Source organism: Sinocyclocheilus anshuiensis, unplaced genomic scaffold, assembly GCF_001515605.1.
Source record: "Sinocyclocheilus anshuiensis isolate Anshui unplaced genomic scaffold, SAMN03320099.WGS_v1.1 scaffold1358, whole genome shotgun sequence".
Lineage (NCBI taxonomy): Eukaryota > Metazoa > Chordata > Actinopteri > Cypriniformes > Cyprinidae > Sinocyclocheilus > Sinocyclocheilus anshuiensis.
Window position 1 is genome coordinate 388,862 of NW_015557142.1, and position 15,636 is coordinate 404,497.

The 15,636-nt window shown below is 41.4% G+C and overlaps 1 protein-coding gene across 1 annotated transcript in view; it reads left to right on the forward strand.

Moving 5' to 3' along the window:
* Positions 1-10,114: 10,114 nt before the first annotated feature.
* Positions 10,115-15,636, forward strand: part of LOC107678074 (epidermal growth factor receptor substrate 15-like 1) — a 20,238-nt gene continuing 14,716 nt past the window's right edge. Inside the window, exon 1 of the mRNA XM_016473189.1 lies at positions 10,115-10,183. Within this exon, the coding sequence (XP_016328675.1) occupies positions 10,115-10,183 (69 nt within the window). The remainder of the gene's footprint in view (positions 10,184-15,636) is intronic.

Here is a 15,636-nt window from a genome sequence, read left to right on the forward strand (position 1 = left end):
CATGAACGCATGAATTAACATTTCTGCATTTGACATTGAGAGCATAGGTCGCAATTTAGATATATTTTTGAGATGGAAAAATGCAGTTTTACAAATGCTAGAAACGTGGCTTTCGAAGGAAAGATTGCTATCAAATAGCACACCTAGGTTCCTAACTGATGATGAAGAATTGACACAGCAGCCATCAAGTGTTAGACAGTGTTCTAGGTTATTACATGCGGAGGTTTTAAGTCCGATAATTAACACCTCTGTTTTTTTTCTAGAATTTAGCAGTAAGAAATTACTCGTCATCCAGTTTTTTTATATCGACTATGCATTCTGTTCATTTTTCAAATTGGTATGTTTAGCTGGGCCGCGAAGAAATATACTTTTAGTATTCTCCAACTGGCGAAGTCGAACATCATTAGCGCCGGCGTGAATAACAATCTTACTGAATTTACGTTTAGCATTAGCCAGCACTTTTAAATTTGCCAAAATGTCAGGAGCTCTGGCTCCCGGTAAACATTGGACTATGGTGGCTGGTGTCTCTATTTTCACGTTCCGTACAATAGAATCGCCAATAACTAGAGCACTTTCATCAGGTTTCTCAGTGGGTGCGTCACTGAGTGGGGAGAACCTGTTTAATGTTTTGATCGGAACAGAAGAACGGTGTTTTGACCCGCGACTATGCACAGTCACCCAGTCGCCCTGCTGCAGAGGCATTGTAATCGGAACCGAACAATGTACAATGTACGTCGACTCCCTGAGCTAGTTGCATCCAAAGCCGTATCTACAGCCCTCACATTCTTACTGTCCTCAATTACAGTTTGGATGCGTGTCTCTAATTCTAAAATCTTCTCTGTCAGCCTAACTATTTCCCTGCATTTATCACATATGAATCCCTCGTCACCGACAGAGAGAGCTAAACTATACATGTGGCAAGCGGTGCAAACAACAATAGCAGAAGAAACCACTACTCACCGTGATTGATGAATGATTCTGACTTACCACTGTTGTTTGATGAACTCGTGAAAAAAAACGGCGCGAGAGAGAAAAGAAACGGAGCGATAAAAAAATAAAACCGCATTAGACACAAATAGAAATGCGAATGGAAACGCAAATGACAAGCTAACCGGCTAACGAATGCTAACGCACTGCACGCGCGCTGCACTCGTGGTTTTCGAATAAAAGCGACCAATCAAATTAATCAGATTAGTTTGATAGATAATATCAGAAATATGGAGGGAATTAAGTTATATTTTATCACTTTAAACAACAGAGAGTGATAGTAAGATAGAGATTTTTTAGAAAATTTAAGCTACACGGAGCTACAATCGCAAACCACTCAGCAGCATGGCAGACAGGAACCGGAAGAGCTTGCAAGCTTATGGAGTAGACCTGGCTATTTATTTTCTATTTATCTCTACTTTCTATCGATCTGTAAATTCTACTGTATATAATCCTTATCCACTTACATTTCAAGCAACATGCTTTCAAGTAAGACTTTTTCAAATCAACATTCAAAGTCTATGTTAATTTTCTATTCTGCGCTGGTATTAACCACCAGTGACCTTTCCACAATATTAGGGGTTTAGGAAGGGTCATGTTAGATTGACACTTCTGCTGATGCTAGATGTTGTGTCTGCTGCTCACTCGGCTGACAGCATGTCATTTTGGAGGGATTCCTACTGATACTGACCCCACAGCTTTGATTCTTGTGACACCGCTTGGCCCGATACCAAACATTGCCACAGTAATGAAATGTATACTTGTTTGAAGCATGCAGGAAGCTAGGTTTTTATAAAAACTAAAACCGCAAGAAAACATTTTCATTACTTGAAATTAAATAAACTTCAACTGAAATAAACTGAAATAAACTTTAACTAAAATAAAATAAAATATAAAAAAACAAAGGCAATATTTCTCATTTTCCTTCTCATTTTCAGTGGCCCCTGTTCTTCGTATGTGGATTACTGATTTATCTAGATTTAGCTGTTGATGGTTTGACTTGATCCTGTTTTGTTCTATTCTTTGAATCTCATCTCAGAGTTGTTGTCATAGCAACAGATCCATTGGCTTGTGCTTGGGAGCAGGTTAATTTCACAAACAGGATTAGATTGCAGCTTTTTAAGCGGGAGTGATGTTGGAAGTCTGTTCCAGTCACTCCTGCTTTTTTATTTTACAAGAACACCTTTTTGAACCAGGGACAAAAGTAATTTAAAATTATGAACGTATAATAATTAAAATATAATTATTATATTTGAATATATGTCACACTGGGGTGGCTGCAATGAAGCATATGATGCATATGAATCCAAATTGAACTCTTGAATTAATAATATTTAGAAACACACAGGAACAACTTTAGAAAACATAAGCACACATAACATAGACAAGCGTTAACAATGAACAAAGAGAACTAAGGCCTTAAATATTATTATTATTATTATTATTATTATTATTATTATTATCATTATTCAAAATGTTTGGCTTCCTAAAACACCAGTGTGAATTTGACGTGGATGGGAGACACTATCACAGCTAAACAGAAGTTTGAATCCACTGTAAAGTCCAGGTACAAGTCAATGCAAAGACTGTGTTACTCTGTTCAAATTGGTCACTAAAAAGGGGCTCATTTTGAACTATCATAGTGCAGCTGATTGATGCATTTATCTTGAAAACTCAAAGGTTTAGAGAACTGAGAATGTATTACATTCCTATTTCCATGCAAACTAAAACTCCAAGTGGATAGCTCTTTAACTTGCAACCATCCATCCATTCTCAAAACCCCTTACTCTCTGTAGGGCAGGTGTGCCCAACCCTGCTCCTGGCGATCGACTGTCCTGCAAAGTTTAGCTCCAACTCTAATCAAAGACACCTGCCTTTAATTTTTAAGTGATCCTGAAGACCCTAATTAGTTGCTTCAGGTGTGTTTGATTAGGGTTGGAGCTGAACTTTGCAGGACAGTCGATCGCCAGGAGCAGGGTTGGGCACCCCTGCTGTAGGGTCACAGGAGGGATGGAGCCTATCCCAGCACCCTGAACAAATAGCCAGTCCATCACAGGGCTCACGCACAGACACACATTTGCACCTGTGGACAATTTAGCAACTCTTTGGATTGTGGGGCAAACCAGAGCACCCAAAGGAAACTGCACTTAGAAGTGTGGTTCAAACTCTTAGCAACAGCTGTTAATCAAAAAAAGTCTGACACACTGACAGACCAATACTTGCATGTGTGCACCTACTCAAATCCTGATCGGTGCTGCGTCACCCATGATGTGTGACGCCGTAATGCGGAAGCTATAAAAAACGCCTGGAACAACAACAGGTTAGCTTCTGAAAGGCTGAATCAAGTTGCTCACAGGCATGCAGAAGTATGGCAAGGGGACACCTCTTGGGGAACGATGGTTCCCTTTCAGTCGGTCACTCTCGACGTCACGTAGGTGATGACCGACGAATTGGGATCTCGCCAGGGAGACCAATCCACTTCGAATATAACTAAACGTACCAATGGACATTGGCATGCAGATTTCGCATCTGGCTGTCACACCCCGCAGCGCGGGTATAAGAGGCAGCAGGTGCACCGCATTAATTCATCTTTTCGCTTCGGAGCCGAGCGGTGGTGCATCACTACTGCTCTTCTCTTCGAGTGATTGTAGAGAATGAGTGCAGGTGTTACGGAGTTGCAGCGGTGGTCGCAGTCTCACAGAGAGGAAAGAAAAAGCTCATCTTTCTTGCAGACAGCCACACTTGGAGTGTGCATTGGCCAGCTCCCCTGCGTGCTTCAGCACAAAAGAGCAATCTCTAAAAGAGCAACAAGGGTGATTGCGTCTTTTTAAAGATGGCTTATCACCCGTGCGTTTCTGTGTGTGGTCACTTTCTGGCGTCTCGGGACGGACACGATCGCTACCTCACATGTCTGGGCATTGAGCACGCTGAGGAAGCGTTCGTGGAGGGTGCATGTTCTATTTGTGGGGACATGGCCATCTCGGAGTTGCATGAAAGACTCCGTTACGTCAAACGTGGCGGGGTCCCTCTGCCTCTGCTGCGATCCAGCGACCGATTGCCCGGGATGGCGCTGCATCCGGTGGATCTTTTCGCTTCGGAGCCGAGCGGTGGTGCATCACTACTGCTCTTCTCTTCGAGTGATTGTAGAGAATGAGTGCAGGTGTTACGGAGTTGCAGCGGTGGTCGCAGTCTCACAGAGAGGAAAGAAAAAGCTCATCTTTCTTGCAGACAGCCACACTTGGAGTGTGCATTGGCCAGCTCCCCTGCGTGCTTCAGCACAAAAGAGCAATCTCTAAAAGAGCAACAAGGGTGATTGCGTCTTTTTAAAGATGGCTTATCACCCGTGCGAAACACATCATGCGCCGGAGGAAACCTGCTGCTTCCACCCCGTCTGCAGCCCGTCAGCCTGCTCGTCACCGTGGGCGCCCCCCCTGTGGCTGCCCCCGCTTCCATGCAGCAGCGTCATGGAGCCGGTCGCAGGCAGGATGGTACACAACCCGGCGGTAAGTGCAAGTGCAAGAGGCCCTGAGATGGGCAACCCGGAGATGGAAGAGACTGCTCATCGGGAGATGGTGACCGCACCACTCCCTCCCCCGGAAGAGGGCCGGGTGGAGAATCTTTTGTTTCATTCTGTTTTTGTTCCGCCACTGGCCCAGCAGCCAGCGGTACCCAAAACTTCAATAAAAGAGCAGTAGAGTGTTACACTTCACACCCAGACTCCGCCCTCTGCCGTCACAGGCCAGGCCGTCACAGGCCCGAGCCGAGTCCCTGTATTCCACCACGCTGCCCCACTGCAGGTACGTCGGTGGCTCCGTTGGTTCCATTGGTACGGTCTCCCGGAGCCTGGTTGGCGCTCCCCGGTCTGTCTCGATGGCTCCTGTGGACCATCAGACTCGGCTATGCGATTCAGTTTGCCCGGTGTCCCCCCAAGTTCAGGGGCATCCGGTTCACTTCAGTCAAGGATGTGGATGCCCCTGTCTTGCATGCGGAAATCGCAGTCCTGCTGGTGAAGGACGCGATAGAGCCGGTCCCTCCAGCCGATATGAGGTCAGGGTTTTACAGCCCTTACTTCATTGTGCCCAAGAAAAGCGGTGGGTTATGATGGTGGGTTATCTTGGATCTGCGAGTTTTGAACCGTGCGCTTCACAGACTGCCATTCAAGATGTTGACGCAGAAACGCATTTTCGAATGCATCCGTCCCCAAAACTGGTTTGCAGCGATCGACCTGAAGGACGCGTACTTTCATGTCTCGATCCTCCCGCGGCACAGGCCATTCCTGTGATTCGCGTTTGAGGGGCAGGCATATCAGTACAAGGTCCTGCCCTTTGGGCTCTCCCTGTCGCCTGGAGGTGGCCCTTGTTCCCTTGAGAGAACGGGGTGTGTGCATCCTCAACTATCCTGACGACTGGCTCATACTTGCACAGTCTCGCGATCAGTTGTGTGCACACAGGGACCTGATGCTCAGACACCTCAGCCAGTTGGATCTTCGGGTCAATTGGGAAAAAAGCAAACTTGTGCCAACGCAGAGGATCTCTTTTCTCAGCATGGAGTTGAATTTGGTCAATCAGATGGCATGCCTCACCCAGGAGCGTGCTCTGTCGGTGCTGAACTGCCTCAAGACTTTATCAGGCAGGATGGCGGTCCCACTGAAATTCTTTCAGAGGCTCCTGGGGCATATGGCTGCAGCTGCGGCGATAGTTCCGATTGGTCTGCTCCATATGAGACCGCTTCAGCACTGGCTCCATGGCCGAGTCCCGAGGTGGGCGTGGTGATGCAGTACTCACCGGGTTCAGATTACACCGGCCTGCCGCAGAACCTTCAGCCCAGGCATGCTGTGGTATTCACAGATGCCTCAGCCACCGGCTGGGGGGCCACGTACAACAGGCACGCAGTGTCAGGGGTTTGGACAGGTCCCCAACTGTGTTGGCATGTCAATTGCCTCGACTTGCTGGCAGTACGCCTTGCCCTGAGCCGCCTCAGAGGGAGCCTTCAAGGCAGGGATGTTCTGGTCTGCACGGACAACACTGCGACTGTTGCGTATATCAACCGGCAAGTCAGTTTACGCTCCCGTCTCATGTTGCAACTTCCCCACCACCTCCTCCTTTGGAGTCAGAAGCATCTGAAGTCCCTTTATGCCATCCACATCCCAGGAGTGTCCCAATTGGGCAGCCGACGAGCTGTCTCGAGCAGCACCTCTAGGGTAGAGGAGACTCCACCCCCAGGCAGTTCAGCTGATCTGGAGTCGGTTCGGAGTTGCTCAGGTAGACCTGTTTGCATCTCCAGAAACCACCCACTGCCAATGGTTCTACTCCCTAACTGAGGCAACGCTCGGCACGGACGCACTGGCACACAGCTGGCCCCGGGGCCTGCGCAAATATGCGTTCCCCCCAGTGAGCCTGCTCGCACAGACACTGTGCAAGATCAGGGAGGACGAGGAGCAGGTCTTTATGGTGGCTCCATATTGGCCCAACAGGACCTGGTTCCCGGAACTCATGCTCCTCGCGACAGCCCCTCCCTGGCTGATTCCTCTGAGGAAGGATCTACTTTCTCAGAGACGGGGCACCCTCTGGCACCCGCGTCCAGACCTGTGGACACGCCATGTGTGGTCCCTGGATGGGACGCGGAGGTTCTAGGTGACCTACCCCAGGAGGTAGCACTCACTATTGCTTCAGCACGTGCTCCGTCCACGAGATGGTCCTATGCACTGAAGTGGAACCTGTTCGTCGAATGGTGTTCCTCCCAATTCGTCGGTCATCACCGACGTGACGTCTCCGAACAGGGAGGGTGGGTGAGGGGGTTGCCCCATCAGAGATTTCACCTTGCATATCATTGCTCTCTTGTTGATTTTGATTGCTTCCATTGTCCTCATTTGTAAGTCGCTTTGGATAAAAGTGTCTGCTAAATCCCGTAGCATCATACATGTCTTGGAGGGGTACCCCCAACAGTAAAGCTCTTGAGGTTGCCACATTTCTTGTGGAGTGAGCCCTTACCAGTAGAGGCAAGAGCATGTTGCTTGCTTCGTAGGCATTTGATTTCGCTTCTACAATCCATTTACTAATGGTTTGTTTAGATGCTGGGGTCCAGGGCCGTTTCGAGCTATTTTGGTGAGGTGAAATCTCTGATGGGGCAACCCCCTCACCCACCCTCCCTACTGAACGCATTCTAATATAGTATAAAATATAAACGTATTATTTGTAAATTAACTGTTAAGATATACATTTTGCTTCATTTATTGTCTGTAATACCATTATGTAGGCACTAGATGCCTGTATAGGCCTATATAAACAGGTTTGTGCAATCCCTAGTTGCTAAGAAATTGTCATCACACATAAATTAATTTCATTGCATTTGGATTTGGATACATGTTTAGATATTATGAAGGACTACTTTTTGTCTTTATCTGTGATTGTTTTGTTGTTGTTTGAAACAATTATTTAAAGTGTCAGTTTTTGCATTATTATTTCAGTCAAACCTATAAAACCCTTTATTACCCCAAACTATATATAAAAGCTTGATCAGTCACAACAAAGTAATCCGAATGCAGCTACTTATTCCTTTGTTACTCATTGACACGTGAACTTCCCCTTTAAATGATGTTCTGCCCTCTATGTGTCTCTATCTGCCCTCTTAATGACTCCCATTAAGCACTGTTAGAAGTGAATGAATTGATTCAGCATTTTGACACTTCCGTAAGGAAGCGTTAAATTCGACAAAGTGGTTTAATAAAGGATGTGGATATTGTGAATTAGCTAATTTTACTGTACTAATATGTTTTAGTTGGCCATTAAAGTTTTATATGAGAATATTACACAACACACTGATCCTTTAACAATGCATTGGTGCAAAAACGCACACCTTTTGGACCAATTTTGCAGCATGATTTCTCGACTGCCACAAATACTGCCCTAACAAAATACTGATTTTGTGCACTTTTTACTTGTTTGTATTTTAAACTGGCCTGTGAAATTAGCTTTATTGCATGGCAAAAAAAAATTGTTACCTTGCCAAAGCACTGACAGAACCCATAGATCTAATCGTGTTGTTAAGCGCTCCAATTGCAACTTTTGCATGCAACAATCTGGCAACAATTGACAGCGCTCTGATCCAAAGGCATACAGGCATCGTCAGTGTAGATAACTTGACTACTTAAATTTGTAAGAGAATTTTATTAATTCATTCAGGTTTTGATAGGACTCGGGTCTGAATCCCGCTACATCAGATTGACAGTACACTAGTCCAAGGATGTTGGGGAATCCAGTGGGGGTGGCAATCATATTTCAGGGTGGCCGTGCCACTCTTTATCACAACCCTGTTAAAATGTAGTGCAAGTACTTGCGCTCATTGGTGCCCCTCCTGCTGGTTGCACCCTAGGCGACCGCCTAGTTTGCCTATGCCTAGAAACTGGTCAGCTGGGGACCCTTTCTTGGAGGGCCCAAAACATACCAATAATTGGTAAATTCTTCTGAACTGAGACTTTCTTTGAACATAGTCTCAATGACCCTAAAAGGGCACAGTAAATTCAATGGAACAGGGATCAATGGAACTTGTGCCCTTACACTGGGGGGAGCGAACTATCTGAGGTTGCAATGATACTGGGCAGACACTGGGATTTGATTAGCTGGAAATTGATGTGCCCCAAAGCTCCTGAGGCAGCTGTACATCCACTCCTCCCTGGGAAGGTTTGCCCTCAGAGACCTGACCATGACATCAGGACCTCTTTCCCGAAGCCTTCTTCAGATCTGTCTTCTCCTGAGGCTTCAAACACATTGAGGCAACACTCTCCTTTTGTTGTTGGCAATATGAGGAGCTGGTTGATGGCTGGGGCTACTCACATGTTTATATTGCAATAGCAGGGGCCAAATTTTTTTGGCTACGCAATATGGGTAATCAGTATGAATCTTACTTTCTCTTAATGTGGATGTTACATGTTCAACATTTTGTGTTCCTTGTAGTTTTGTTATATGGACTTTTAGTTTGCATTTGCCATTTTTCTGATCCTGTTTCTTGTGCCATGTTTGTAGTCCCTTTGTAGTTTTCTTGTTGATTACTCCCTGATTGTTCCCAGGTGTTTCATGTTTGCCTATTAGCCCTTGTTTATTTATATCCAATCCTATTTTTTTTTTTTCTGTTCTTAGTAGGGATGCCACAATTCTCGGTATAATATTGAACTGTTCAGTACGGCATCCACGGTTCAGTTTGTGCTTGTGAATAGTGTTTTTTTTTCTTTTCGGTTTTGCATTTAAATCATTTCTGTGAGTTTTATTTCTCTCCAAATTGGCTCTGTTTGTGTGTGTCCATGAGTCTACGCGCTGAGATGAGGAAAAACCTCCCCGCTTATAATGTCAATTTGAAAAAGCAACTCATACCAAACATCTTCCCTTGTAATGACTTGTAATGAGAAGCATTTCTAAACCTGTTGTCCATCAAAAAAGAACATTGTAAGATGTTTTTTTTTTTGTTTGTTTTTGTTACAGTCCTTTCTGGTTTTCCCCCATCTTTTAATGACTCTTAAAATGTTTCTGTTTCCATTGTTTCTATGTTGGTTTCCTGTGTTTAGTTCCTGTTTTCCCCGTTCCCTGTGCTGTCTGGTTTTGCTCCCTCATTTGTTTCTATAGCAATTAATTAGCTCCACCCCCCTAGTTAGTCTGTTACCCTGTGCATTTATACTCTTGTGTTTCAGTCTTTTGTTTGTTGGTCATTGTTTTACTTTATGTAAACTGTTGCATGTTTTTTACTCTGTCTGAATTTATCTACCTTGTTTTTACCTTGTTTGGATTTTTTTATTAATTTTGTTAATAAATTGTGCTGCATTTAGATCCTCACCACTTCCTTGCCTTTTACTCCACAACATCAGTCAAATGTTTGATAGAACTTCCTTTGTGATCTGATGTGGCTTCTTATCACCGAATGAGGCAGAAAATATATTCTATACTGTAATAAAGGCTATGTCGATTGGCAATGGATTATACCAGGCATGTGGACTCGAGTCACATGACTCGAGACTTGACTGGACTCGAGTCCCAAATTTGATGACTTGCGACTCGACTCGACATCCATTTGGAGATCTCCAGGCTGCAGTTATACCCTTCTCCGTTTGATCGCCGCCCAGCAGACACACGGAGTGGGCATGAGAAACAAGAGGCACGGCCGCAATCACTTCACTGGTGCTTGCCTCATCATCACCGTGACCGCTGCTGTTAAACGCTAAACATATTCCTCACTTCTTCTGTTTGTCCAACACCGAGGTCCAACATGAGTGATGGATCCGCATCCCGTCACGACCCTCGCACTCTGCCAACTCGATGTGCTTTTTCATTTTTATTTGTAATAAACACCTCTCTGAGACCTTTTTTTTTTTTTGTCAGATCTCCACTGTTTTTGTTCAATCAGTTACATATTTTAATTTCATGTGCATTTTGTTTTATTTAAACCTCCATTAAGTTTAAAGTTAATCCATAATCGAGATTTAAATCTGAGTTTACATTTATGGTGCAACTGGATTAAAGTTAATCCTAAATAGGCTATAGCCTAACTTTAAATCCAGGATCAAAATGATGGGTTCAAATGTAAGCCTGCTTATTTTTAAAGGTTTAAAGTTTGGTGCAACAGAATTATTAGATAAACCTTGATTTAATCTAGATTTAAAATTAAACGCACATAGCCCCTCAATTTAGCAATCAACTATGCATATTATAAACTTAACATTTAATGTACAACATTTTTTTTCTATAAAATAATTTTGTCTTTGTTACTCTTAGTTATAAAGAATGATAGTACAGTCTTCATGAGTTTGTCTGCATCCATATTGCATGTTTCCTCTCACTTGTAAAGTATGGTAGCAGTTATTCCTTCTAGTTCTTTCAAAGCAGTTCTTTCTGCATTTCCGCTCACATATTTTTAAATCTGTTTCATTGAGGTTCCAAATAATGGCTCATTGGCTTTGATATAACCACGTTTTTAAATCTATTTCATTGAGGTTCCAAATAATGGCTCATTGGCTTAGATATAACACCTAGAAGCATATATACTTAAGCACACATGCAAAGTATGTTGCAGCTGTATTTCTATGAAATTCTGTTGTTTTCGCTATTCTGTTACTAATAAAATCTTTTTTTTTTTTTTTTCACTGCTTGTCCTATTTTGGCACAATCCCTAAACTGAACTTGAGTAGTTTTACTAAGGGCTCAGATCTCACATGAAATACTCGAGACTTACTTGTGACTTGCAAAACAATGACTTGGTCACACCTCTGGATTATACATATACTTAATTATTCTGAAAATACCCAAGATGTCTTGAAGAACACAGATAAACCATATATTATTAAATTCCAGTGTTTATTGTCTTCATGTTTCATAATTCAAAGTGTTTCTGTCTTATTTTTATTCAGCTACAGCAATAGTTGGATGCTTTTGTCCATATTAGAGATTTCCTGGAGCATCATGACTTCTATTACTTATGTGATGCATATGTGGATTTTCTGCACTGTAAAAAAAATCCTAATTTTACGGAAAATAACTAATTTTTTTTACAGTATTTTTCTGTCATTTAAAATTATGTTTAAAACTATGTAAAATTACTAACAATATCTGTAAATTAACAACTTGACTGTTATTTTACGGATTATATTATTCATGACAAATTACAATAATTCTAATTTTTTAATACGGGAAAATTACCTTATTATTTATACAGTATTTTTCCTGTTTTCATAAATTACATACAAAGTCATGTAAAATTACGAACAATAGCTGTAAATTAAAAACTTGACCATTATTTTAAGGATTATATAATTAATGACAAATTACTGTATTTCTCATTTTTTAATACGGGAAAATTACCTTATTATTCATACAGTATTTTTTCTGTTTTCTTAAATTACATACAATATCTGTAAATTAACAACTTGACTGTTATTTTAAGTATTATTCCTTAAATGAAAAATTACAGTAATTCAGATTTTTTTATAGAAGCAATTACTGTATTATTTATACAGTATTTTTCTGTTTTCTTAAATTACATACAAATTCATGTGAAATTACAAACAATATCTGTAATTAAATAATGTAGCTCATTATATTAAAGGGGTCATATGATGTTGCTAAAAATAACATTATTTTGTGTATTTGGTGTAATGAAATGTGTTATGCGGTTTAAGGTTAAAAAAACACATTATTTTCCACATACTGTACATTATTGTTTCTCCTCTATGCCCTGCCTTTCTGAAACGCTTCGATTTTTACAAAGCACATCGGTCTGAAAAGCAAGGTGTGCTGTATTTTTACATTCAAACTCTGTAATTTTATATAGAATAGAAATATAATAAATATAGAATAGAAAATCAGCCTTAAAATCCACAAATCATGTAACCGTGCAATAAAAAATGTATTGCATTAAAAATGCTTTATTTTCATAAAGAAAAAATCAACCAATAAAGAGTGAGTGTATAAAGTATACAGTCAATAAGAGAAACGCAACAGACAGACGTGTGCAATCACAAGAATTTATTGCAGAAATGTCAAAAAGCAGTACCACAGTAGTCCAAATGACGACGCGTTGCAGTCGCAGTCCTCTCTGGCGGAATATAATAGTTTAGTGTGAGGAGCAGGACATAATTTAAGTTATTAAATGCTGTAAATACTATCCCGTAGTGATTCATTTTGAACGAATTTTTAATGTGACTCGGGAAGAACGAGTCCTCTCGGGGAGTGATTCGATCAGTCGTGCATGCGCAACATCCTATAGGTTCTGTATAGTTCACTGTATAGTATCTATAGTTCCCTTTCAGTCGGTCACTACGAGTCACGTCGTGACCGACAAATTGGGATATCGCTTCGATAGACCAATCTACTTCGAGTGTAAACTAAACGAGCCAATGCACATTGGCATGCAATTATTGCATCCAGCTGCCGCTGACGAACGACTCAAACCCGAAGACTTGTCAGATAAGAGGTGAGGTGAGCTAATCAAACAATGAATTAATCTTTTCTGTTTCTTATAGCATTATAGTTTTGTTTTGTTTGTAGTGTGATCAACGTTTGCGTAAGTAGTAGGTGTGTTAGGGAAGTAACACGTAACATTTTAATAATATTTTGCTAAAATGAACGAAATGACTCGCAAAAAGATTTGTTAATTTTGCTGAACGAGACTCAAAGGTCCGAGTCGGTAAAATTATCCGATATTCCCATCACTACTATCCCGATCCACTCCGTAAAGGCGTGCGTTTCTCATTCAAAACACGCATCACCGGAAACACGGCATGTCGCAATCTATGACGAAACCGGCAAGAGCCAATAAGCTTTTGATATCGCATAAAACTTGTTGTAAAACTTCTTAACGGCAAATTTTGAAATTGTTACTGTAACTACAGAAGAAGGAGATATATATCGCTTAATGGTTTGAATTTGGATCTGTTCCTCACACAAAGCATCACACCTATCTGAATAAAAATACAATGCTTTTATGATCATGTTATTTAATGCTTGTGCATGACAGCATATTAATAAATGTATGTGCGCCATGGTAAACCAAATAAATATTGCATGATAATGGTTAAATGATCTCTCTTTCTCGCTCTCTTTATGTAAGGATTCTAAGATTATTTGTTCTGAGAATAATAATATAAAATATAATAAAATTATAAGTAAGTGCAGTTTATTGCAGTTGACTGATTTACTGATTTGCTTAATTTTGAAATGATATGTTTCATTCTGTTCTGACTTGCCATTTCAAAGATTACATTTAAACAATACTACAATTCATTAAAATTTATGTGATCATTTAACCATTATCATGCAATATTTTATTTGTCTTGTTTATCGTGGGTCACATAGGCTAATATGCTGTCAGATCACAAGCCTGATTTGGGCCACACTCCTCCCACCAGCAATCGTCCCTCATGTTTGCCGTGATCCATGCTGTGCCATCATCGCCACACATGGCCCAGCTCTGGCTGAAAGGGTACCTGCCATTGCCGACAGAAGGCCAGCAGTTCCAGCTTGAGGCCACATTTGGGCCAAGATCGCTTGCTATGTGGGAAGGACAACAATGTTCATGATGGAACATTGCTCTTAGGGCCAACCTATACATTGTCTTTACTTTTGAATAACTAAAAAACAGACTTTCACTTTCTATGGTGAGAAGTTCAACATTTTCAGTTTACATTGTCTCATATCACAAATGCTATACAGTCCTACTGCAGTCAATAGCTTGCAATATCTATGCTATTAAATAAAAGTATGTAGTCAAATTTTGTAACTTGCATGCAATTATGTTGTGTTTCCATGTTTTATGGGGACATTCCATTGGCGTAATGGTTTTTATACTGTACAAACTGTATGTGCTATTGCCCTACACCAGCCCTACACCTAAACCTACCCCTCACAGGAAACTTTATGCATTTTTAGATCTTCAAAAAACTTAATTCTTTATGATTTATAAGCTTGTTTCCTCATGGGGACCTATCCTTGTGGGGACATTTGGTCCCCATCGTGTGATAAATACCAGGCACACACACACACACACACACACACACACACACGACTGCCATGATTTTGCCAAGTAAGACCTGTTCCTGAATAAGCAGTATATCTTATTGATCCTGTCTGAAAACATAGTCCCTCTGGCCCTAAACCTAATTTTACCCTAAAATCAGATGGAAATGACGGGTGGTAAACAGTGAATAGCACAGATGCACCTAACCCTAGCATAATGTGAAATCACCATTTGAACAATTAATTAAATGTAACAGCCTACAAATAAAAATAAATAGACACATTTGTAATCTTTCACTTAAAACAAGTTATTATTTATTTGTTTCATAGTTGCAACGCTATTTGCTGTCTTGCAGTGTTGCTTTGAGCGTGATTGGTTAATCTGACCATCACTCAGGAATCTGGCCAATGACTAGTGAGCGCGCCGTTCGTCTTCTGCTTCGGTCGGTTCACTAGTAATGGCTTTTACATGGATTATTTTACGTCTTGACTGTTTAATGTTTAATTGAGTTTGGGTTGTGGGATGAAGATTGAGAAAAAATAAACGCGAATATGGACACAGACTTCTTCCAGCAGCTAACAGACATGCAAACTGCAAAAGGTAAGTAACGTTAAATACCTTATATAATGTTTTATAGTTACATCAAGCAAGATACAGTGAATTGAAGTGAGATGCTAATCGCGATTATACATCACAATGTCCTACCAGTGTGTGTTACTGTGTTTTGTTAGTATGAGCTAATACTGTTAGCTGCGGCTGGGCGATATATGACCATGTCGTGGCGATGATATGAAGCGCAATATATAAACTCATAGCACAGTACTACTTAAAGTTGATAAAGAAATGTGCATGAATGAGGAATAAATAGCAGGAAACGCATGGTGATGAAATGAGTGAAGAACAATAGACACAAAGCCGCGCCTCACTTGAATGGTCAAATACAGACAGTCATCTCAAAATTCACTTGACTTAAACACAGTCGCTAATGTTTGGAGTCGAGATTAACATTTAGGTGGAAACCAAGCGGCAACCAGCTAGTTTTAAGATCAAACTCAAAAAGTGAAGCATGATCCTTGGATTCCTTGGAGAAGAATACTGTATGTAAACCAGGAATTTGGATCAACTGTGAAGATTTTGTATGGAGTTGGTGAGAAC